This window comes from Carcharodon carcharias, chromosome 15 (genome assembly GCF_017639515.1).
Source record: "Carcharodon carcharias isolate sCarCar2 chromosome 15, sCarCar2.pri, whole genome shotgun sequence".
In the NCBI taxonomy this organism is placed as follows: Eukaryota; Metazoa; Chordata; class Chondrichthyes; order Lamniformes; family Lamnidae; genus Carcharodon; species Carcharodon carcharias.
In genome coordinates, this window is record NC_054481.1 from 82,065,965 (window position 1) to 82,091,718 (window position 25,754).

General features: G+C 46.2%; 1 protein-coding gene across 1 annotated transcript in view; it reads right to left on the reverse strand.

Moving 5' to 3' along the window:
* Window positions 1-25,754, reverse strand: part of LOC121288418 (ephrin type-B receptor 2-like) — an 848,586-nt gene that overhangs the window by 84,828 nt on the left and 738,004 nt on the right. The window contains exon 10 of the mRNA XM_041206952.1: window positions 10,687-10,934. Within this exon, the coding sequence (XP_041062886.1) occupies window positions 10,687-10,934 (248 nt within the window). The remainder of the gene's footprint in view (window positions 1-10,686; window positions 10,935-25,754) is intronic.

A 25,754-nucleotide genomic window follows, 5' to 3' on the forward strand; every position in this document is an offset into this window, starting at 1 on the left:
TCTCACATACTCTCTCTCTCACACATTCTCTCTCACACATTCTCTCTCACACATACTCTCTCTCTAACACATACTCTCCCTCTCACACATACACTCTCTCACACATTCTTTCACACTCTCTCCCTCTCACATTCTCTCTCTCTCTCACACTCTCTCACTCACTCTCACACTCTCTCCCGCACTCTCTCTCACACTCTCTCTCTCTCTCTCCCGCACACACTCTCTCGCACACACACTCTCTCTCTCACACACTCTCTCACGCATGCACAATTTCTCTCCCGCACACACCTTCTCTCTCACACAATCTCTCTCTCTCTCACACACTCTCTCTCTCACGCTATCTCTCTCCCACACTCTCTCTCCCAAACTCTCTCTCGCTTTCTCTCTCTCAATTAATCTCTCTTCCTTTCTCTCTCTCACACACTATCTCTCTTACACACTATCCTTCTCACACAGTCTCTCAAGCGCTCTCTCCCTCACACGCTCTCTCTCACGCGCTCTCTCTCGAACATGTTCTCTCTCTCATACAGTCTCTCTCACACACTCTCTCTCTCACGCTCTCTCTCACGCTCTCTCTCTCACACGCTCTCTCTCTCACACTCTCTCTCACACACACTCTCTCTCTCACACACTCTCTCATGCATGCACAATTTCTCTCCCGCACACACCCTCTCTCTCACACAATCTCTCTCTCTCTCACACACTCTCTCTCTCACGCACTCTCTCCCACACTCTCTCTCCCACAGTCTCTCTCTCTTTCTCTCTCTCACACAATCTCTCTTCTTTTCTCTCTCTCACACACTATCCCTCTTACACACTATCCTTCTCACACAGTCTCTCACGCGCTCTCTCCATCACACACTCTCTCTCACAAGCTCTCTCGCGAACATGCCCTCTCTCTTATACAGTCTCTCTCACACGGTCTCTCTCACACGCTCTCCCTCTCTCACACTCTCTCTCTCACACGCTTTCTCTCTAACACACACTCTCTCTTACACATTCTCTGTCACATGCTCTCTCTCACACACTCTGTCTCTCTTTCTCTCACACTATCTCTTTCTCCTACACTCTCACACACACACGCTCTCACATACTCTCTCTCTCACACATTCTCTCTCACACATACTCTCTCTCTCACATTCTCTCTCACACATACACTCTCTCACACATACTCGCTCTCACACATTCTCTCTCTCACACTCTCTCTCTCACACATTCTCTCTCACACATTCTCTCTCACACTCTCTCTCTCTCACACTCTCTCACTCACTCTCACACTCTCTCCCGCACTCTCTCTCACACTCTCTCTCTCTCTCCCGCACACACTCTCTCGCACACACACACTCTCTCTCTCACATGCACAAGTTCTCTCCCGCACACACCCTCTCTCTCACACAATCTCTCTCTCTCTCACACACTCTCTCTCTCACACACTCTCTCTCCCACACTCTCTCTCCCACACTCTCTCTCGCTTTCTCTCTCTCACATAATCTCTCTTCCTTTCTCTCTCTCACACACTATCCCTCTTACACACTATCCTTCTCACACAGTCTCTCACGCGCTCTCTCCCTCACACGCTCTCTCTCACATGCTCTATCTTGAACATGTTCTCTCTCTCATACAGTCTCTCTCACACGCTCTCTCTCATGCTCTCTCTCACGCTCTCTCTCTCACACGCTCTCTCTCTCACATGCTCTCTCTCTCACACTCTCTCTCCCACACACTCTCTCTCCCACACTCTGTCTCACACACTCTCTCTCTCTTTCTCTCTCTTACACAATCTCTCTTCCTTTCTCTCTCTCACACACTATCCCTCTTACACACTATCCTTTTCACACAGTCTCTCACGCGCTCTCTCCCTCACACGCTTTCTCTCACACGCTCTCTCTCGAACATGCCCTCTCTCTCATACAGTCTCTCTCACACGCTCTCTCTCTCATGCTCTCTCTCTCTCTCACGCTCTCTCTCTCACACGCTCTCTCTCTCACACGCTCTCTCTCTCACACGCTCTCTCTCTCACACACTCTCTCTTACACATTCTCTGTCACATGCTCTCTCTCACACACTCTCTCTGTCTCTCTTTCTCTCACACTATCTCTTTCTCCTACACTCCCACACACACACTCTCTCACATACTCTCTCTCTCACACATTCTCTCTCACACATACTCGCTCTCTCACACATACTCGCTCTCACACATTCTCTCTCTCACACTCTCTCTCTCACACATTCTCTCTCACACATACTCGCTCTCACACATTCTCTCTGTCACACTCTCTCTCACATTCTCTCTCTCTCTCTCACACTCTCTCACTCACTCTCACACTCTCTCCCGCACTCTCTCTCTCTCACACTCTCTCTCTCTCTCCCGCACACACTCTCTCGCACACACACTCTATCTCTGTCACACACTCTCTCATGCATGCACAATTTCTCTCCCATACACACCTCTCTCTCACACAATCTCTCTCTCTCTCACACACTCTCTCTCTCACACACACTCTCTCCCACACTCTCTCTCCCACACTCTCCCTCGCTTTCTCTCTCTCACACAATCTCTCTTCCTTTCTCTCTCACACACTATCCCTCTTACACACTATCCTTCTCACATAGTCTCTCACGCGCTCTCTCCCTCACACGCTCTCTCTCACACGCTCTCTCTCAAACATGCTCTCTCTCATACAGTCTCTCTCACACGCTTTCTCTCTCATGCTCTCTCTCTCTCACGCGCTCTCCCTCACACGCTCTCTCTCACACGCTCTCTCTCAAACATGCTCTCTCTCATACAGTCTCTCTCACACGCTTTCTCTCTCATGCTCTCTCTCTCTCACACGCTCTCTCTCTCACACGCTCTCTCTCTAACACACACTCTCTCTTACACATTCTCTGTCACATGCTCTCTCTCACACACTCTCTCTGTCTCTCTTTCTCTCACACTATCTCTTTCTCCTACACTCACACACACACTCTCACATACTCTCTCTCTCACACATTCTCTCTCACACATACTCTCTCTCTCTCACACATTCTCTCTCTCTCACACATACACTCTCTCTCACACATACTCTCTCACTCACACATACACTCTCTCACACACACACTCTCTCTCTCACACACACTCTCTCTCTCACACATTCTCTCTCTCAAACATACTCTCTCTCTCACACATACTCTCTCTCACACACACACTCTCTCTCTCACACACACTCTCTCACACATTCTCTCTCTCACACATACTCTCTCTCTCACACATACTCTCTCTCTCACACTCTCTCTCATTCACACTCTCTCTCATTAACACTCTCTCTCTCGCACATTCTCTCTCTCACACACTCTCTCTCTCACACTCTCTCTCTCACTCTCTCTCTCTCTCACACTCTCTCTCACACTCTCTCTCTCTCTCACACTCTCTCTCTCTCTCCCGCACACACTCTCTCGCATACACTCTCTCTCTCTCTCACACAATCTCTCACGCATGCACAATTTCTCTCCAGCACACACCGTCTCTCTCACACAATCTCTCTCTCTCACACACTCTCTCTCTCTCACACACTCACTCTCTCTCACACACTCTCTCTCCCACACTCTCTCTCCCACACTCTCTCTCGCTTTCTCTCTCTCACACAATCTCTCTTCCTTTCTCTCTCTCACACACTATCCCTCTTACACACTATCCTTCTCACACAGTCTCTCACGCGCTCTCTCCCTCACACACTCTCTCTCACACGCTCTCTCTCACACGCTCTCTCTCGAACATGTTCTCTCTCTCATACAGTCTCTCTCACACGCTCTCTCTCTCATGCTCTCTCTCACGCTCTCTCTCTCACGCTCTCTCTCTCACGCTCTCTCTCTCACACGCTCTCTCTCACACGCTCTCTCTCGAACATGTTCTCTCTCTCATACAGTCTCTCTCACACGCTCTCTCTCTCATGCTCTCTCTCACGCTCTCTCTCTCACGCTCTCTCTCTCACGCTCTCTCTCTCACACGCTCTCTCTCTCACACGCTCTCTCTCTCACACGCTCACTCTCTCACACTCTCTCTCCCACACACTCTCTCTCCCACACTCTGTCTCACACACTCTCTCTCTCTTTCTCTCTCTCACACAATCTCTCTTCCTTTCTCTCTCTCACAAACTTTCCCTCTTACACACTAGCCTTCTCACACAGTGTCTCATGCGCTCTCTCCCTCACACGCTCTCTCTCACATGCCCTCTCTCGAACATGCCCTCTCTCTCATACAGTCACTCTCACACGCTCTCTCTCTCATGCTCTCTCTCTCTCATGCTCTCTCTCTCTCACGATCTCTCTCTCACACACTCTCCCTGTCTCTCTTTCTCTCACACTATCTCTTTCTCCTACACTCTCACACACACACTCTCTCACATACTCTCTCTCTCACACATTCTCTCTCACACATACTCTCTCTCACACATTCTCTCTCACACTCTCTCCCTCTCACATTCTCTCTCTCTCTCTCTCACACTCTCTCACTCACTCTCACACTCTCTCCCGCACTCTCTCTCACACTCTCTCTCTCTCTCCCGCACACACTCTCTCGCACACACACACTCTCTCTCTCACACACTCTCTCACGCATGCACAATTTCTCTCCCACACACACCTTCTCTCTCACACAATCTCTCTCTCTCTCACACACTCTCTCTCTCACGCTATCTCTCTCCCACACTCTCTCTCCCACACTCTCTCTCGCTTTCTCTCTCTCAATTAATCTCTCTTCCTTTCTCTCTCTCACACACTATCCCTCTTATACACTATCCTTCTCACACAGTCTCTCACGTGCTCTCTCCCTCACACGCTCTCTCTCACACGCTCTCTCTCGAACATGTTCTCTCTCTCATACAGTCTCTCTCACACGCTCTCTCTCACGCTCTCTCTCACGCTCTCTCTCTCACGCTCTCTCTCTTACACGCTCTCTCTCTCACACGCTCTCTCTCTCACACTCTCTCTCTCACACACTCTCTCTCTCACACACTCTCTCACGCATGCACAATTTCTCTCCCGCACATACCCTCTCTCTCACACAATCTCTCTCTCTCTCACACACTCTCTCTCTCACGCTCTCTCTCCCACACTCTCTCTCCCACACTCTCTCTCTCTTTCTCTCTCTCACACAATCTCTCTTCCTTTCTCTCTCTCACACACTATCCCTCTTACACACTATCCTTCTCACACAGTCTCTCACGTGCTCTCTCCCTCACACACTCTCTCTCACAGAATCTCTCTCGAACATGCCCTCTCTCTCATACAGTCTCTCTCACACGCTCTCTCTCTCATGCTCTCTCTCTCATGCTCTCTCTCTCTCACGCTCTCTCTCTCACACGCGCTCTCTCTCTCACACTCTCTCTCTCACACGCTTTCTCTCTAACACACACTCTCTCTTACACATTCTCTGTCACATGCTCTCTCTCACACACTGTCTCTCTTTCTCTCACACTATCTCTTTCTCCTACACTCTCACACACACTCTCTCACATACTCTCTCTCTCACACATTCTCTCTCACATTCTCTCTCACACATACACTCTCTCACACATACTCGCTCTCACACATTCTCTCTCTCACACTCTCTCTCTCACACATTCTCTCTCACACATTCTCTCTCACACATACTCTCTCTCTCACCCATACTCTCTCTCTCACACATACTCTCTTTCACACATTCTCTCTCACACATACACTCTCTCTCACACCTACTCTCTCTCACACATTCTCTCTCACACTCTCTCTCTCTCTCTCACATTCTCTCTCTCTCTCACACTCTCTCACTCACTCTCACACTCTCTCCCGCACTCTCTCTCACACTCTCTCTCTCTCTCCCGCACACACTCTCTCGCATACACACACTCTCTCTCTCACACACTCTCTCACGCATGCACAATTTCTCTCCCGCACACACCCTCTCTCTCACACAATCTCTCTCTCTCTCACACACTCTCTCTCTCTCACACTCTCTCTCCCACACTCTCTCGCTTTCTGTCTCTCACATAATCTCTCTTCCTTTCTCTCTCTCACACACTATCCCTCTTACACACTATCCTTCTCGCACAGTCTCTCACGCGCTCTCTCCATCACACGCTCTCTCTCACATGCTCTATCTCGAACATGTTCTCTCTCTCATACAGTCTCTCTCACACGCTCTCTCTCACGCTCTCTCTCACGCTCTCTCTCTCACACGCTCTCTCTCTCACACGCTCTCTCTCTCACATGCTCCCTCTCTCACACTCTCTCTCCCACACACTCTCTCTCCCACACTCTCTCTCCCACACTCTCTCTCGCTTTCTCTCTCTCAATTAATCTCTCTTCCTTTCTCTCTCTCACACACTATCCCTCTTACACACTATCCTTCTCACACAGTCTCTCACGTGCTCTCTCCCTCACACGCTCTCTCTCACATGCTCTATCTCGAACATGTTCTCTCTCTCATACAGTCTCTCTCACACGCTCTCTCTCTCACGCTCTCTCTCACGCTCTCTCTCTCACACGCTCTCTCTCTCACATGCTCTCTCTCTCACACTCTCTCTCCCACACACTCTCTCTCCCACACACTCTCTCTCCCACACTCTGTCTCACACACTCTCTCTCTCTTTCTCTCTCTTACACAATCTCTCTTCCTTTCTCTCTCTCACACACTATCCCTCTTACACACTATCCTTCTCACACAGTCTCTCACGCGCTCTCTCCCTCACACGCTTTCTCTCACACGCTCTCTCTCGAACATGCCCTCTCTCTCATACAGTCTCTCTCACACGCTCTCTCTCTCTCACGCTCTCTCTCTCACACGCACTCTCTCTCTCACACACTCTCTCTTACACGCTTTCTCTCTAACACACACTCTCTCTTACACATTCTCTGTCACATGCTCTCTCTCACACACTCTCTCTGTCTCTCTTTCTCTCACACTATCTCTTTCTCCTACACTCCCACACACACTCTCTCACATACTCTCTCTCTCACACATTCTCTCTCACACATACTCTCTCTCTCACATTCTCTCTCACACATACACTCTCTCTCACACATACTCGCTCTCACACATTCTCTCTCTCACACTCTCTCTCGCACACATTCTCTCTCTCTCACACATTCTCTCTCACACATACTCTCTCCCTCACATTCTCTCTCACACATACACTCTCTCTCACACATACTCGCTCTCACACATTCTCTCTCTCACAAACTCTCTCTCTCACATTCTCTCTCTCTCTCTCACACTCTCTCACTCACTCTCACACTCTCTCCCGCACTCTCTCTCTCTCACACTCTCTCTCTCTCCCGCACACACTCTCTCGCACACACACTCTCTCTCTGTCACACACTCTCTCATGCATGCACAATTTCTCTCGAGCACAAACCCTCTCTCTCACACAATCTCTCTCTCTCACACACACTCTCTCTCTCACACACTCTCTCTCCCACACTCTCTCTCCCACACTCTCCCTCGCTTTCTCTCTCTCACACAATCTCTCTTCCTTTCTCTCTCTCACACACTATCCCTCTTACACACTATCCTTCTCACACAGTCTCTCACGTGCTCTCTCCCTCACACACTCTCTCTCACACGCTCTCTCTCAAACATGCTCTCTCTCATACAGTCTCTCTCACACGCTCTCTCTCTCATGCTCTCTCTCTCTCACACGGTCTCTCTCTCACACGCTCTCTCTAACACACACTCTCTCTTACACATTCTCTGTCACATGCTCTCTCTCACACACTCTCTGTCTCTTTCTCTCACGCTATCTCTTTCTCCTACACTCTCACACACACACTCTCTCACATACTCTCTCTCTCACACATTCTCTCTCACACATACTCTCTCTCACACATACTCTCTCTCTCACACATACACTCTCTCTCACACATACTCGTTCTCACACATTCTCTCTCTCACACTCTCTCTCACATTCTCTCTCTCTCTCTCTCATGCTCTCTCACTCACTCTCACACTCTCTCCCGCACTCTCTCTCACACTCTCTCTCTCTCACACTCTCTCTCTGTCTCTCACAGTCTCTCTCTCACCCTCTCGCACACTCTCTCGCACACTCTCTCGCACTCTCTCTCGCACTCTCTCACACACTCTCTCACGCACTCTCTTGCACACTCTCTCGCACACGCACTCTCTCTCACACGCACTCTCTCTCACACGCACTCTCTCTCACACGCACTCTCTCTCACATGCTCACACATACACACTATCGCTCTCACACATACACACTCTCGCTCTCATTCACACACACTCTCTCTCTTACACAAACTCTCTCTCTCTCACACGCACTCTCTCTCACATGCACTCTCTCTCACATGCACTCTCTCACACACACTCTCTCACACGCACTCTCTGTCACACGTACTCTCAGACGCTCTCACACATACACACTCTCACTCTCACACATACACACTCTCGCTCTCACACATACACATTCTCTCTCTCTCTCACCCACACCCTCTCTCTCTCACACACACACTCTCTCTCTCTCACACACACACACACTCTCTCTCTCACACACACACTCTCTCTCTCTCACACACACTCTCTCTCTCTCACACACACACAAACTCTCTCTCACACACACACAAACTCTCTCTCACACACACACAAACTCTCTCTCTCTGACACTTTCTCCCACACACACACACACCCTCTCTTTGACACACTCTCTCTTTGACACACAATCTCACTCACACACACTCTCTCTCTAACACACAATTTCTCTTTCACACACTCTTTCTCTTTCACACACTCTTTCTCTTCCACACACATACTTTTTCTCACACTCTCTGATACAGCGGGGATGACAATCACGAGCCTGTGATTGGATGAGCTGTTTTACAGCATCTTTCAAATCCAATCTGTTGTATCTACAACAATTTTTGGTCAGTCGTTAGTGTGGGGTGCTGGTCATGATTCTGGTCCGCAGGCCGCATGTTGGACAAGACTAAGGTAGATGCTGAGTGATATTTCCCCTTGTGACAAATTCTAGAATCTAGGGATTCAAAATAAGTTTCAAAATAAGGGGTCTACCATTTAAGGCTGAGGTGAGGAGGAATCTCATCTCTCGAGAGGGTAGGTCCTGTTTTGAACTCTTTTCCCCAGACAACTGTGGAAGCTGACTCATTGAATATATTCAAGGCTGAGTTAGACAGATTTTTGATTGACAAGGGAATCGAGGGTTATGGGGATGACACAAAGGGACCTTAGCATGTGTGTCCATAGATCTCTGAAGGTGGAGGGGCACGTTAGTGGGGTGGTGAAAAAGGCATATGAGACACTGGCCTTTATCAATCAAGGCATAGATTACAAAAGTAGGAAGATCATGTTGGAATTGTATCGAACATTGGTGAGGCCACAGATGGAGTACTGTGTGCAGTTCTGGTTGCCACATCATAGGAAGGATGTGATTGCACTGGAGGGAATGCAGAGGAGATTCACCAGGATGTTGCCTGGGATGAAACATTTAAGTTATGAAGAGATGTTGGATTGACTTGGGTTGTTTTCGCTGGAGCAGAGAAGACTGAGAGGAGACCTGATCGGGTGGTTAACAGTGAGATTGAGTGTCTTGGGCTACAAGAAGATATAGAGGGGATGGTCAAATGGGCAGATAAGTGGCAGATGGAATTTAACCCTGAAAAGTGAGGTGATACACTTTGGAAGGAGTAATTTGACAAGGAAGTATTCAATGAATGGCATGACACTAGGAAGTTCTGAGGAACAAAGGGACCTTGGCGTGTGTGTCCATAGATCTCTGAAGGTGGAGGGGCATGTTAGTGGGGTGGTGAAAAAGGACACTTGCCTTTATCAATCAAGGCATAGATTACAAAAGTAGGGAGGTCACATTGGAGTTGTATAGATCCTTGGTGAGGCTGCAACTGGAGTACTGTGAGCAGTTCTGGTCGCGACATTATAAGAAGGATGTGATTGCACTGGAGGGATTCACCAGGATGTTGCCTGGGATGAAACATTTAAGTTATGAAGAGAGGTTGGATAGCCTTGGGTTGTTTTCGCTGGAGCAGAGAAGACTGAGAGGCAACCTGATCGAGGTGTACAAGATTATGAGAGGCATGGACAGGGTGTATAGGGAGCAGCTGTTCCCCTTAGTTGAAGGGTCAGTCACAAGGGGACACGACTTCAAGGTGAGGGGCAGGAGGTTTAGGGGGGATGTGAGGAAAAACTTTTTTACCCAGAGGGTGGTGACGGTCTGGAATGTGCTGGGAGGGTGGTGGAGGCAGGTTGCCTCACATCCTTTAAAAAGTACCTGGATGAGCACTTGGCACGTCATAACATTCAAGGCTATGGACCAAGTGCTGGTAAATGCGATTAGGTAGGGAGGTCAGGTGTTTCTCACGTGTCAGTGCAGACTCGATGGGCCGAAGGGCCTCTTCTGCAGTCTGTGATTCTGGGGGACAGACAGGAAAGTGGAGTTAAAGCCTCATCAAGTCAGCCATGATCTTATTGAATGGCGGAGCAGCTTTGACAGACACAATGGCCTACTCCTGTTCCTATTTCTCATGTACTTGTGTCGCCTAATCTATTCTCTTCATGGATAGTGAAGTTGGGAACTACTTAAGCTGGGAACTGAAAAACATTCCAACTGTTATCAAATTTTGTTTCAGCACATGTAAAGTTGGGAATGATTTCCTGAAATAAAACACAATTTCTAAATATCTTACCCGAAGGAAGGAGTCCAGTGACCCATTCTCCATGAACTCTGTGATAATCATCACTGGGCTGCTTTTCGTGACGACTCCTTCTAGATGGATGACATTTGGATGATCAAATTGTCCCATGATGCTTGCTTCACTCAGGAAGTCTCGTCTCTGCTTCTCTGTATAACCAGATTTTAAGGTCTTGATAGCCACAAAAATCTCCCTTTTTCCAGGTAACTTGAGGTGCCCACTGCACACCTCTCCAAATTCACCTGACAAGGAAGTCAAAATGATTAACCTCAACTGATTACTATTCAGTCTGATTCCCTATAACACACATGAAAAATGGATAATTTCTATCCATGTGCAAAGCTTCAGAGTTTACAAACAATGAAAATTGAATCTCATTATTGACATCTCTCAACTAATTTTCTCGTCAATAATCTGTCTGACTAAATTCAAAATTCCTGACACAGTAATCTAACTGTCCATTCACTTCCTGTCCATGCACTGCAGTTGCAAAGCATTACAAAGTTTTGCAGAGTATTTACAGCCCAGAAACTGGCCATTTTTAGATCCAAGTCAGTGTTTAAGCTCCACGTGAGTATGCTCCTGCTCTAGTTTATATAAATCTATCAGTTTCCCTTCTTACTTAACTAGATTCCCCTTAAAAACATCCTTGGTACACACTTCAACTACTCCCTATGGTATCATGTTCCACGCTCTATGTAAAGACATTTCTCCAAAATTCCCTACTGGGTTTACTGCAGCCATTGCATATTCATTCGTTCTGGTCTCACCTGTGAGTGGAAACATTTTCTCTTCCTCTAGCCTAACAAGTCCTTTAATAATCATAGCATCATGGACCAGTACAGCAGAGAAGCAGGTCATATCGAATTGTTTCCGATCTCTTGAAGAGCAATCCAGTGAGGTCAATTGCACTGATAATTCACATTGCTGAAAGTTTTATTCCTTTGAATACTTATCCAATTATTTTTGAAGGCTATGATTAAATCTGTGTACACCACTCTATCAGGCAATGCATTTCAAATCCTCATGGCTTATTGGAACAGAGTGGTGAATTGTTGGGGCTGATTGGAGATTTATTTTTGTAATTCATTCTTGGGACGTGAACGATGATAAGCATTTAATGACTATGCCTTCTTGAGCAGGTAGTGGTGGGCTGCCTTTATGACAATTTGATTGACCTGCGAGGCCATTTCACAGGGTAGTTAAGTGTCAGTCACATTGTTGTGAGTCTGCAGTCATGTATAGGCCAGGCTGAGGGGACAGCAGATTCCCTTCCCTAAATGACAGACATTAGTGAAGCAGATGGGCTTTCCCCACAATGCTGCATTGTGTGAGGAACACAGAAAATGGTTCATCTTCGAGGACTAAGATCATTCTGGAAGAATTTGTGTTTTAAAAGACATTATTTCTTAAAGGGTTAATGCAAGAGCTCTGATTGCTTTTCTCGGCAGAGATATCGATTTCCAAGAAGAGGTCATTAATCAGTTGAAAGGGAGCTGGGAACCTCTTGCCCTGGTGGACTGAGTACAAAAGGGGGCCACATGATAGCGTATGGTTCTGGAAAAAACTATGGGCAGAATTTATGTCCCGCGGGCGGACGTGTGCTCGACCCGATTGGGAGTAAAATAGTGTGTGGTGATGTCGAATGAGCATCCCGACATCATCACCACTCACGATATTTTGCTCGGCAGGTGCCAGAGCAGTGCCCACCATTAATTAAGCGGCCACTTAAGGCCTTTAAGAGTCCAATTGACTGGGATTGTTTTCTTGCCTGTGCGATTTCCAGCTTGTTGCATGGGTAAAACAGGCAGGTGGGCAGCTGACATTTTTACAAACCTCATCCAAGGGCAGGATAAAAAGGGTCAGCAGCATTGTCGGTGTGAGTAATGAGGAGTTTTGGAGGTAGTTTGTGGCTGGTTGCTTATTGGAACTTGGCAGCTTCATCTCTGTTTGGGGCTTCATTCTTAGCATTTCCAGGCTTCATTTCAGGACTCACTGGTGTCTCCAAGGCCCCTGGAGGATTCAGACACCTGTGGACCCTTCCAGGTATCAGGCAGCCTTCTGTTATCCTGATAATGGGGATTATGGTCTCCGCTGGTGGCATCTCCTCTGAGGAGGAAGAGAGGAGCAGAAAGAAGAGAAGGCCAGGTGTCCCATTGCACCTTTCAGGGTAGGGACTTGTGGGAGGAGGGACGCAGGGCCAGCAGTTAGTCCAAGGCAGAAGGGCCTGCAGAAGATGCCACTATCCTGCTGCCAGGGTTTACAGGCAGCAATGCAGCTACCTCAATATGTCTGAGATACAATGCTGAAGGAGGCTCCGTCTCTCAAGGGAGACAGTGACATCCATCTGTGAGAGGGTCGGCCCTGAGGTCAGTTGTGCCTGTGTGGGTGGACACCCCATGCCCAGTGGCTCTGAAGGTCACGGTACCCTCAACTTCTATGCCTCTGGCTCCTTCCAGGGGTCCGTGGGGGATCAGTTTGGAGTCTCCAAATCAGCTGTCCACCATCAGCTGGTGACAGAAGCTCTGTTCAGGCAGATGCTGACTTTTACTCTTTATTGTACGGACAAGGCCAGCCAGTCTGAGTGAGCCAGAGGCTTTGCAACAATTGCTGGCTTCTCCCGCGTCCAGGGTACAATAAACTGTACACATGTGGCCATCAAGGTGCCAGGGGGTGAGCCCGGGGCCTTCGTCAACAGGAAGGTCTTCCACTCCATGAACGTGCAGATAGTGTGTGATCACAGGATACTGATTCTACAAGTCTGTGCAAGGTATCCAGGCAGTTCCTGTGACACTTATATCCTGAGACACTCCCAGGTGCCAAGTCTGTTCACTGTTCCAGCCAGACTGGATGGATGGCTGCTAGGTGACAAGGGCTATTTATTGAAGAGGTGGCTCATGACGCCACCCAAGAACAGAGTCAGAGCAGTATTACAACGCAAGTCATGCCTCCATGTGGTAGAGACAGCCATAGGTCTTCTGAAGACTCGCTTCCGATGCCTGGACCTTTTAGGGGGAGCACTATAATATGCCCCAGAACAGGTGTCACTGATAGTGGTTGCTTGCTGCACTCTCCACAATTTGGCACTGGCAAGGGTGACCCACTGGAGGAAGAGGATCTTGACACAGCTCCACAGGCAAGAGAGGATGAGTCCTGTAGTGATTCAGAAGAGGAGCATGGTAAGGAGAACACTGAGGGCATGGAGGCAGACCTCGGTAACCTCCAGGGATGCAGGGACACCAGGGACACCTTGATCCAACACTCCTTTAGTTAGACTACCAAAGATCAGCTTCAACCACATGCCAGGGCAGTTGTGTCCATCCCGGGTGTCTGAAATGACCCTTTCATTTGAACCCAAGTAACACTCAGTGTATGTGCAATAAAGTTCAGACGTCCAGCATTACATACTGGCATACCCTACACCATAAAACAAAAAGGTGAAGCATACTCAGGCCATGAAGACAAAAGCAAAATTTATCTCATTTTAACAATTCTAAACTATTGACATAAACTACTCTGGTCTTCATTCCCAGACCAGCATAGATAAAGTAAACTTAAATGAACATAAAATCACCCATATATAAAGGCAAAATTCTGCAGATACTGGAAATCTGAAACAAAAGCAAAAACTGCTGGAAAGACTCAGCAATTCTGACAGCATCTGTGGAGAGAAAGAGTTAACGTTTTGAGTCTGTATGATTCTTCTTCAGAGCCATTGAATAAAATCACCCGTGACCTGACCCTCTTGTGGTCATGGTGCCTTTAACTTACGCTTGCGGGTGCTATGTTTAGGTGCTTCCCCCCTCATTGGCACCGGTATTGGAGACCGCCTGCTCATTCTGCTGTCTTGTTGGCCTTGATGACCTTGGCGGGCGTCCTCTGGCCAGTGCTGGCCCCGCCTGGGAGGGAGCGGCCAGTGCCACAGCTGGCATCTCCCCAGTCGCTGTAGCCTCATCAGATGCCTCGGTCACTGGCAGAGGAGTGGAGGAGCTACTGCCATCATCCAGAGCGCCCTGAGAGGAGCCCACAGGGACAACAGGCAGCTCTTGCGCGAACATGAGGTCACTCTGAACCTCCCTGTTCACCATTGATGGACGGGCACCTAACTGGGATACTGGGTGCCCCATCCAACTCCCACATGGGCACTGACCACCTAAGATCAGTGCCAGTGTGAGGGATTGCAGGTCCAAGTGCAACCCCAGGATTCTGTCCCTGGAGCTGCATCTCCATGGGAGTTGCCACTCTCTCAATAGAAGAGGCAATGCACTTGGCCATGACGGTCAACAAAATGCTCTCGCTCCTTCAGAACGGAGATCATGGTACATATAACCCTCATGGATCTTCACCAGATCCTCCCGTCCAGCATCTGTTGCCAAAAGGACGACTCCAGGGGCTCATCATGTGTCTTCGACTCATCATCGTCCTGTTCCCCAGCAGTCCTCTGACTGCTGGTGCCCTGGGCACTCTCTGTCTCCGATTGCTCCTCAAGTGAGTGGGACGTGCCTTCACCAATGTGCATTGAGATACTAGCCACTGATTTAATGCCCACCGAGGTGCTGGTATCTGTGCTGGTGCCTGCTTCAGAGAGTGGGTGTGATGCATGTGCAACAGAAGCTCGGTGGTCCTCCGGTGTCAGGGGTGGCCCATCGGGATCTGGAGAGCGAACGGCTGCTGGTGAACCTAAAAGGGAGAACAAGGACATGTCATTAGTTAAAGTCATCACACCGTCACTGTGCATGCCAGATACCCTGGTGAGACAATGGAGATCTGCATCACGGTGCCCTCATCTTTCAATGATCAATGGGGACTCAAGGTTCAAGGCTCATATTGATAAAGAGACTACACTAGAATGGTTGCACAATCTGAAACTCTCACCCCTGTGGACTGCACTCTTACCTTCGTCTGATACCCACGCCTCTCCACACCCTGGTGCATGTGGGGCATGCTGGCTCTCGAGCTCCAGGGCACCTTGCTCGTATCTCAAGAGGATTTGGAGGCTAGCAGTGCCTCTGCCAGTCCGTGACCTTTCTATTTTGTTGTGGATTGTCTTCTCCTGAAATAACAGAGGAGCATTGATTAGTCCTCTCTGTACATGCAGCTCCACTGCAGCCTGGCCAACCCCAGCTGAGGAACACCTCGCAGGGCACATCTGAGTCATGGCCTTCAAGCTGCAAGACACTCAGTCCAAGCTGCCAGGGCTCACCCCCTTGGCCAGCTCCAGCATGATTGACAGTTGGCACTCAGACGCTAACACCCCTGAGGTCTAAGGCCAGGCCTTAGCACTTCTGCACACTGACCCATACCATCACGGTACTCACCCTTTCTGAGCACAGCAGGTCATTGAAGTATTTTTAGCACTGCACCCATGTGTGCTGCACCACATCATGGCTACTCACCACTGCTGCCACCTCCTGCCATACCCTCTTGTGAGGGGCAGTGGCCTCCCCCCCACCCCCCCATCTCTTGGGACGAGGGTGTCCCTCCTGGCAGCCATCCCCTCCAGGCGGTTGGCGAGGTTCATCAGAAAAGCAGGGGGGCGAGTGCCCACCCAACCTGTCCTCCCATTTGTTGTATCCAGTGCCCTCTCATTCTCGATCCTTTTCGATCCCTATATTCCCTTGAAGGGAAAAGGTAGGACAAATAAATAAAGAGCACCCTGGATGACGAGAGAGGTAGAGGTAAAGATGAAAAGGAAGAAGTGCGCGTACGACAGATGCCAGGGAGAAAATATAATGGAGAATCAGGCTGAATATAGAAGGACCAGAGGAGAAGTGAAGAAATTAATAAGAAAAATATGGAGAGAGTTTGAAAAGAGACTGGCAGCAAACATAAAAGGGTATCCCAAGGTCTTCTATAAGCACGTAAATAATAAAAGGGTGGTAAAAGAAAGAGTAGGGCCGATTAGGGACAAAGAGGACTTGCATGTGGAGACTAGAGAAATAGTGGAGGTGTTGAATGAGTACTTTGCACCTGCCTTTACAAGAAAGAACTTGCTACCCAGGCCGAGGTGAGAGAGGAGGTAACTTGTACACTCGAAGAACTTATAATTGAGAGGAAAGAGGTGTTGGAAAGATTATCTCTACTTAAAATAGATAAGGTACCATGACTAGGTAAGAGGCATCCAAAGCTACTGACGGAAGTGCGAGAGGAAATTGCAGGTGCATTAGTGATAATCTTCCAGTCTTCCTTAGACACAGGGAGGTGCCAGAGGACTGGAAAATTGTGAATGTTACTCCCTTGTTCAAAAAGAGGTGCAAGGATAAAGCCAGCAGCTACAGGCCAGTCGGTTTGTCCTCAGTGGTAGGGAAACCTCTGGAAACTATAGTACGGGATAAAATCAATAATCACTGAGGCAAGTGCAGGATAATTAAGGGAGCCAGTATGGACTCATCAAGGGAAAATCATGTTTAATTAACTTGCTTCAATTTTTTGAGGAGGTAACAGAGAAGGTTGATAAGAGAAATGCTGTTGATGTGGTGTATATGGATTTTCAAAAGGCATTTGATACAGTACCGCACAACAGACTTTTCAGTAAAATCCTAGCTCATGGAATAAAAGGCAAAGTAGGCACTTGGATAAGAAATTGGCTGAGTGACAGGAAACAGAGAGTAGTGATAAATGGTTGTTTTTCAGATTGGAGGAAGGTTTGTAGTAGAGTTCCCCATGGCTCAGTGTGGGGACCCTTGCTCTTCCTCATATATATTAATGACCTGTGGTATTCAGGACATGATTTCAAAATTTGCAGATGGAAATGTTGTCAACTGTGATGGGGATAAGTTTTGAATTTCAAAAGCACATAGACATATTGGTCGATTGGGCAGACAAGTGGCAGATGAAGTTCAATTGTGAAGTGATTCATTTTGGCAGGAAGGATGTGGAGAAACAGTATAAGATAAAGGGAGAGCCTCTAAAGGAGGTGCAGAACAGAGGGACCTTGGTGCTAAGTACATAAGTCATTGAAGGTTGCAGGGCATGTTGAGAGAGCAGTTAATAAAGCATATAGAATCTTAGGCTTTATTAATAGAGGATTGAGTACACGAGTAAGGATGTCATGTTGAACTTGTATAAGACACTAGTTAGGCCTCATCTGGAGTACTGTGTCCAATCCTGGGCACTATACTTGAGGAAGGATGTGAAGGCATTGGAGAGAGTGCAGAGGAGATTCACAAGAATGATTCCAGTGATGAAGAACAATAGCTATGAGGATGGTTTGGAGAGGTTGGGACTGTTTTCCTTGGAGACAAGAAGATTGAGAGGAGACTTGATAGAGGTATTCAATATCCTGAGGGGTATGGACAGGGTAAATAGTGAGAAACTGTTCCCACTCAAGGAGACATCAAGAACTAGTGGGAACAGATTCAAAGTAATTGGCAAAGGAGTAAATGTGATGTGAGGAAACATTTTTCACCCAGAGTTTGGTTAGAGTCTAGAACAAATTTCCTGAGAGGGTGGTGGAGGCAGGTTCAATCGAGGTATTCAAAAGGGAATTGGATTGCTACCTGAAAGGAGAGATTGTGCAAGGTTATGGGGTTAGGCAGGGGAGTGGGACTAGATGTAATGCCCTTTGAGAGAGTTAGTGTAGGCTGAATGGGCCAGATAGTCTCCTTCTGCGCTGTAAAGATACTCTGATACTGTGATTGGAAACAGTTTCTCCCTACCTACTTGATCTAGCCCCCTCGTGAATTTGGACAGCTCTATCAAATCTTCTCTTAGCCTTCTGCTCTCTAAGGAAAACAGTCCTAACCTCTCCAATCTATCTTCGTAACTCAAGTTTCTCATCCCAGGAACCATCTTGTAAACCTCCTCTGCACTCTCTCCAATGTGTTCACATCCTTCCTATAGTGTGGTGCACAGAACGGTACACAATACTCTAGCTGAGGTCTAAATAGTGTCTCATATAAGCTCAACATAAACTCCCAGCACTTCTACTCTATGCCCCGATTAATAAACTATACTATATGCTTTATTAACTGCTTTATCCACCTGACCTGCCACCTCCAATGATCTATGCACATACACACCCAGGTCCCTCTGCTCCAGCATACCCTTAAGAATTATACCCCTTACTTTTTATTGGCTGTCCATGTTCTTCTTATCAAAATGCATCACCTCACATTTCTCTACACTGAACTATATCCGCCACCTATCTGCCCACTCCAGCAATGTGTCAATGTCCTTTTGAAGTTCTACACTGTCCTCCTCACAGTTGACAATGCTTCCAAGTTTCATATCATCCGCAAACTTTGAAATTATCCCCTGCACACCAAGATCTAGGTCATTTATATATATAAGGAAAAGCAAGGGTACCAAAACCAATCCCTGGGGAACTCCACCACCAACCTTCCTCCAGCATGAAAAATATCCATTGACCATTACTCATGTTTCCTATTATTAAGCCTGTTTTGTAACCATGTTGCTACTGTCCATTTTATTCCATGAGCTATAACTTTCTTCACAAGTCTGTTGTGTGGCACTGTATCGAATGCCTTCTGGAAGCCCATGTACACCACATCAACAGCATTACCCTCATACTAACCTCTCTCTAACCTCTTCAAAAATACTCCAGCAAGTTAGTTAAACACGATTTCCCCTTTAAAAATCCATGCTGGCTTTTCCTTATCAACCCACATTTTTCCATTTGATTACTAATTCTATTCCGAATAATTATTTCTAAAAGCTTCCCAACTACTGAAGCTAAACTGACTGCTCTGCAATTGCTGAGGTTATCCTTACAACCTTTTTTGAACAAGGACACAATGTTTGCAATTCTCCAGTCCTCAGGCACCTTCCCTGAGTCCAGGGAAGACTGAAAGGTTATGGCCAGTGGCCCTGCAATTTCCACTCTTACTTCCTTCAAAATCCTTGGATGCACCTCATCCGGCCCTGGGGTCTTGTCAACTTTAGGTACCAACTGTTTATCCAAAGCTTCCCCCTTATCAATTTTGAACCCTTGCAGTGACAGAGTTTCTTCCTCTGTGGCCGTGACCTCGGTAGCATCTGTTTCCTTGGTAAAGACAAAGTATTCATTTAATCATGTCTAAGCAGTCATGCCCCTACCTCCATGTGTAAATCCCTTTTATGTTCCCTAATTGGCCCTACTCCTCCTGTTACCACACTTTTACTATTTGTGTGCCAATAGAAGACTTTGGGATTCCCCTTTATGTTGGCTGCCAGTCTTTTCTCATAACCCCTCTTTGCTTCTCTTATTTGCTTTTTCACCTCCCCTCTGAACTCTTGTGTTCGACTTGGTTCTCAGTTGTGTTTTCTACTTGATACCAGTCATAAGCACACTTTTTCTTACTCATGTTTTACTGTATCTGCCATGCCCACTCACTCAACCAGTCTAAATCACTTGAAGCCTCTTAATATCCTCCTCACCATTTACTTTCCTACCAAGTTTCATGTGATCAGCAAACTTGGAAATATTACATTTGGTTCCCTTATCCAAATCATTGATATATATTGTGAACAGCTGGGGCCCAAGCATTGATCCCTGCGGTACCCCACTAGTCACCACCTGCCATTCTAAAAAAGACCTATTTATCCCTACTCTGTTTCCTGTCTGCTAACCAATTCTCAATCCATTCCAATATATTACCCCCAATTCCATGTGCTTTAAATTTGCACATTTACCTTTTACGTGGAACTTTATCAAAAGCTTTCTGGAAATGCAAATACACCATATCTACCAGTTCTCCCTTATCTATTCTGTTAGTCCTCCAAAACTTCCGGCAGGCTTGTCAAACGTAACTTCCCTTTCATAAATCATGTTGAATTTGTCTAATCCTGTTGATATTTTCTAAGTGTCCTGTTATCACATCCTTTATGATAGACTCTAGCATTTTCCCTACGACTGAGGTCAGGCTACCTGTTCTGTAATTCCGTTTTCTCCCTCCTTCCTTTTTAAATAGTGGGTTACATTTCCCACCTTCCATTCTGCTGGGACTGTACCAGAACCTACAGAATTTTGGAAGATGACAACCAATGTATCCACTATTTCATTGGCCACCTCCTTTAGTACCCTGAGGTATGGATTATCAAGCCCTGGGGATTCATCAGCTTTCAGTTCCATTTTTTTGTCCAGAGCTACTTTTTCAGTAATACTAATTTCCTTCAATTTCCCCTTCTCAGTAGGCCCTTGGTTCTATAGCATTTCTGGGAAGTTGTTTGTGTCTTCTTCCACGAAGACAGAACTAAAGTGATTGTTTAATTGCTCTGCCATTTCCTTGTTTTCTATTATAAATTCTCCTGTTCATAAAGAGCATATTTTATTTTTACTTGGACTGAGGCTTTAGGATTGGACTGTGGCTTTCCATGGCTGCAGTTTAAAAGAGATGTTCACTGGAGCTAGAAGAAAATCTACAATGTTGCTATCTCCTGGAACAGTGTGTACCAGGTTGCACCAGATGGTGCTGGAACAGAGATCTGGTTTAAGAGGGAACTGCCTAGTGATGGTGTTTTGACTGGCTCCTGACCAAGTAGCCAGGTTTTGCGTGAGGAAAGTGCAGCAGATCAGCTCCTAGCCTGAAAAGAGGAAAGAACTGAAACCTCTCTCTCCTGTGCTTTGTAAGACTCCAGCAATCCTAGCCTCTTAATATCCTCCTCACCATTTACTTTCCTACCAAGTTTCATGTGATCAGCAAACTTGGAAATATTACATTTGGTTCCCTTATCCAAGACTCCAGCATTTCCTTAGAACTAATGCAATCTTTAACTTAAAAAAAACAAAAAAACTGCGGATGCTGGAAATAGTACCTAGCTGGCTATTCCTCATATCACTGTATCCTACTTTCTTTGAGAAACCCCAGTCCGGAGGAAAAGGGGAAAAATCACCAGTAGAGGCATTAAAAGCAAGTGTGTGTGTGTGTAGGGGTTTAAGAAGGCGTAGAGTTTAAGTTAGAGTTAAAAGTTAGCAGTTCATATTTCTTTCTTTTGCCACTGGTTACAGACAATCTGTTTAATAAACAGTTATTTACATGCTAAGTTTACAAACCTGGTGCTCGCATTCTTTTAACCTAAATTAGCCAGTTAGGCAATTTGGTGGTCTGGTTAAACTTCTCATATTTGTCATGGCTCGGGGAGCAGTGGGGCTTGGTACTACAGCGCACTATCCCCAGTGAGTCGTGGCACATTTCAGACTGTAAGGGACCTACATTTGTCTTCAATAATCTCTTTTTACATACTGACAGAAACTTTTACTGCCTGTTTTTATGTTCCCTGAAAGTTTATTCTCATAATCTTTTTTTCCCCTCTTAACCAACTTCTTGCTCCTCCTTTGCTGAATTCTAAATTGTTCCCAATTCTCAGGCTTGCTACTTTTTCTATCAACTTTATCACATCCTTAATAATAATTTCCAACATTTTTGCCACAATAGATATCAAACTAACAGGTCTGTAGTTCTCAGTTTTCTCTCTCCCTCCTTAAATAGTGGGGTTATATTTGCTACTTTACATTCTGCAGAGACATTTCCAGAGTATACAGAATTTTGAAAGATAACCACCAATGCATCCACTATCTCTTTAGCCACCTGCTTCAATACTCTGGGATGTAGGTTATCTGGTCCAGAGGATTTATCAACCTTCAATCTAATTAATTTTTTGAGAACTACCTCCTTAGAAACTAACTCCTTTGAGTTCCTTATTTTCACTAATCCCTTGGTTCCCTGGTATTTCTGGGAGTTTTTCTGTATCTTCCTTCATGAAGACAGACACAAAGTGATTGTTCCTCCACTATTTCCCTATTCTCCATTATAAATTCTCCTGTATCCACCTGTAGTGGATCCACATTTGTCCTGGCTAATCCTTTGCTTTTCACAAACCTGAAGAAGCTTTTACAGTCTGCCTTTATGTTACTCACTAGTTGCATTCATTTTCTCTTTTCCCTTTCTTTATCAATTTCTTAGTCATCTTTCTCTGGATTGTAAATTGCTCCGAATCCTTGGATTTACCACTTTTTCAGGCAATCTTACAAGCCATTTCCTTAGAACTAATGCAATCTTTAACTTAATAAAAACAAAAAAACTGCGGATGCTGGAAATCCAAAACAAAAACAGAATTACCTGGAAAAACTCAGCAGGTCTGACAGCATCGGCGGAGAAGAAAAGAGTTGATGTTTTGAGTCCTCATGACCCTTCAACAGAACTAGGTGAATCCAACGAACAGGTGAAATATAAGCTGGTTTAAAGGGAGGTGGGGGGGAGAGAAGTGGAGGGGGGTGGTGTGGTTGTAGGGACAGACAAGCAATGATAGAAGCAGATCATCAAAAGATGTCACAGACAACAGAACAAAAGAACACATAGGTGTTAAAGTTGGTGATATTATCTAAACGAATTAGCACATTTGTTTAGATAATATCACCAACTTTAACACCTATGTGTTCTTTTGTTCTGTTGTCTGTGACATCTTTTGATGATCTGCTCCTACCACTGCTTGTTTGTCCCTACAAGCACACCACCCCCCTCCACTTCTCCCCCCCCAAACCCCACCCCCCCTTAAACCAGCTTATATTTCACCCCTTCCTTGGATTCACCTAGTTCTGTTGAAGGGTCATGAGGTCGCGAGACGTCAACTCTTTTCTTCTCCGCCGATGCTGCCAGACCTGCTGAGTTTTTCCAGGTAATTCTGTTTTTGCAATCTTTAACTTCTTTTGTTGGGTCTTGCCCAAGCAATTGTCATAATGATTCATTTACAATGGCTAGATTGTAAAGAACTTTCTTACTTAACTGACCGCTCCCTTATGTTGCGAGATTGTGTAAAACTTTTGACTGCCTTGGTCTTTTGAGAATAGCCCTAATGCTCGAAGCATGAATGGTGTGTCAAAGAAATTTAATGGTTGGCTGTGAAAACTCACACTTTTATTGAGAGTTAGTCCTGCTTCTTCCAAGTGTTGCAACACTGCTCTCACTCTTGCGTCATGCTATAAGACCATAAGACGTAGGAATAGAAGTAGGCCATTCAGCCCATCAAGATTGCTCTGCCATTCGATGAGATCACGGCTGATCTGATAATCTTCAACTCCACTTTCCTGACTTTTTCCCATAACCCTTGATTCCCTTACGGATTAAAAATCTGTCTATCTCAGCCTGGAATATGTTTAACAAGCAAGCTTCTACAACCCTCTGTGGTAAAGAATTCTATGGATTTGACTATCCTCAGAGAAGAAATTCCTCCTCATCTCTGTTTTAAAGGGGGGTGGGGGGGGCCTTACTCTGAGATTATGCCCTCTGGTCCTGCACTCTCCCGCAAGGAGAAACAATCTCTCAGCATCTACCCTGTTAAGCCCCCTAAGGATCTTATACGTTTCAATAAGGTCGCCTCTCACTCTTCTAAATACCAATGCGTACAGGCCCAATCTACTCAACTCTCCTCATAAGAAAATCCCTCCACACCCAGGATCAACCAAGTGAACCTTCTCTGGATTGCTTCCAATGCCAGTATATCTTTCTTTAGATACGGGGATCAAAATTGTTCACAGTATTCTAGGTGTGGATCTTGTTCCTGTGTGGGGGAATCAGGATGTCATCCATGTAGCAGATGACCCCTTCTAATCCCTCTAAAATGCCTGTCATCATTCTCTGAAAAATCTCTGGTGCTGACATAATTCCAAGAGGTAGTTGATTGAAGCAATACCTTCCAAACAGTGTGATAAACATGGTCAGCAGTTTGGATTCCTTATCCAAAGCGAGTTGCCAAGAACCTCGTTTGCATCCAATTTTGCAAAAGTTATACTGTTTACTAGTTTTGCCAGACCTCCATTCACAAATGCCACTGGGTGGATCTCTCCACTGTTTTGTTGAACTGTGTGAGGTCAAAATAGATTCATATTGAGTCGCTTCGCTTCAATATTGGAAGCACACCTGAACACAAACTTGTAGGTTTGGTTACAGGGGAGATGAGTTCCTGATGCAACAGTGACTCAATTTTTTGTTTCACTTTTGGTAAAAGTGAGTGTGGGGTGAGCAAACACACAGGTTTGGTATCTGGTCTCAATATGATGGGTTGTTCCAGCTTCCCCAGACCTCTAAACAATTTTGGAAATTCTATCCTGAATTTTGTCAGTTTTTCTTGGCTTCCCAATTGATTTACTTTATAGATGTATTGTAGATCTGTGCAAGCTTTTTGGCTTAACAGTGGCTAACCTTTGGCTTTGGACCACAAACAGAGTCTCTGTGATTTCTCTGGAGTTTAACAGTCAACTCTACCTTGACTATCAATTGAATGCCTCCTGAACCATGGAGTTGTATAGTCAATGACTGCAGGGATTCTTCTTTTAGTCACTGTTCTGTGTCTAAAGGAGCTGAAACTCTTGCTCTAGTGTCTAACTTGAAGCTTATTTTATGCTCGTTGACCATAATGTCTGCACCCTAATAGTTCCCATTGGATCCTGCAATGTCTCACAGGAAGGGCACTTGACTGTCATTTTTTAAATTGTTTTTAAATTTGTTCATGGGATTTGGACATCACTTGCTAGGCCAGCATTATTGACGATCCATAATTGAGAAGGTGGTGGTGAGCTGCCTTCTTGAACAGCTGCAATCCACGTGGCATAGGTATACGCACAGTGCTGTTGGGGAGGAAGTTCCAGGATTTTGACCCAGCGACAGTGAAGCAACGGCGATGTATTTCCAAGTAAGGATGGTAACTGGCTTAGAGGGGATCCTGCAGGTGGTGGAGTTCCTATGCATTGCTGCCTTTATGCTTCAAGGTGGCACAGGTCACTGGTTTAGAAAGTGCAGTTGAAGGAGCCTGGTGAGTTACAGTCTACAGAATTTCTAGCCTCTGACCTGCTCTTAAGCCACAGTATTTATATGACTAGTCCAGTTCAATTTCTGGTCAATGGTAACCCCAGGATGTTGATAGTGGGATTTCAACAATGGTAATGTCATTGAATGTCAACAGGAGATGGTTAGGTTCCCTCGTTTTGGAGACGGTCATTGCCTGACACCTGTGTGGCGCAGATGTTACTTGCCACTTATCAGCCCAAGCCTGGATATTGTCCAAGTCTTGCTGCATTTGGGCATAGAACCATAGAAAGGTTTCAGCACAGAAGGAGGCCAATTGGC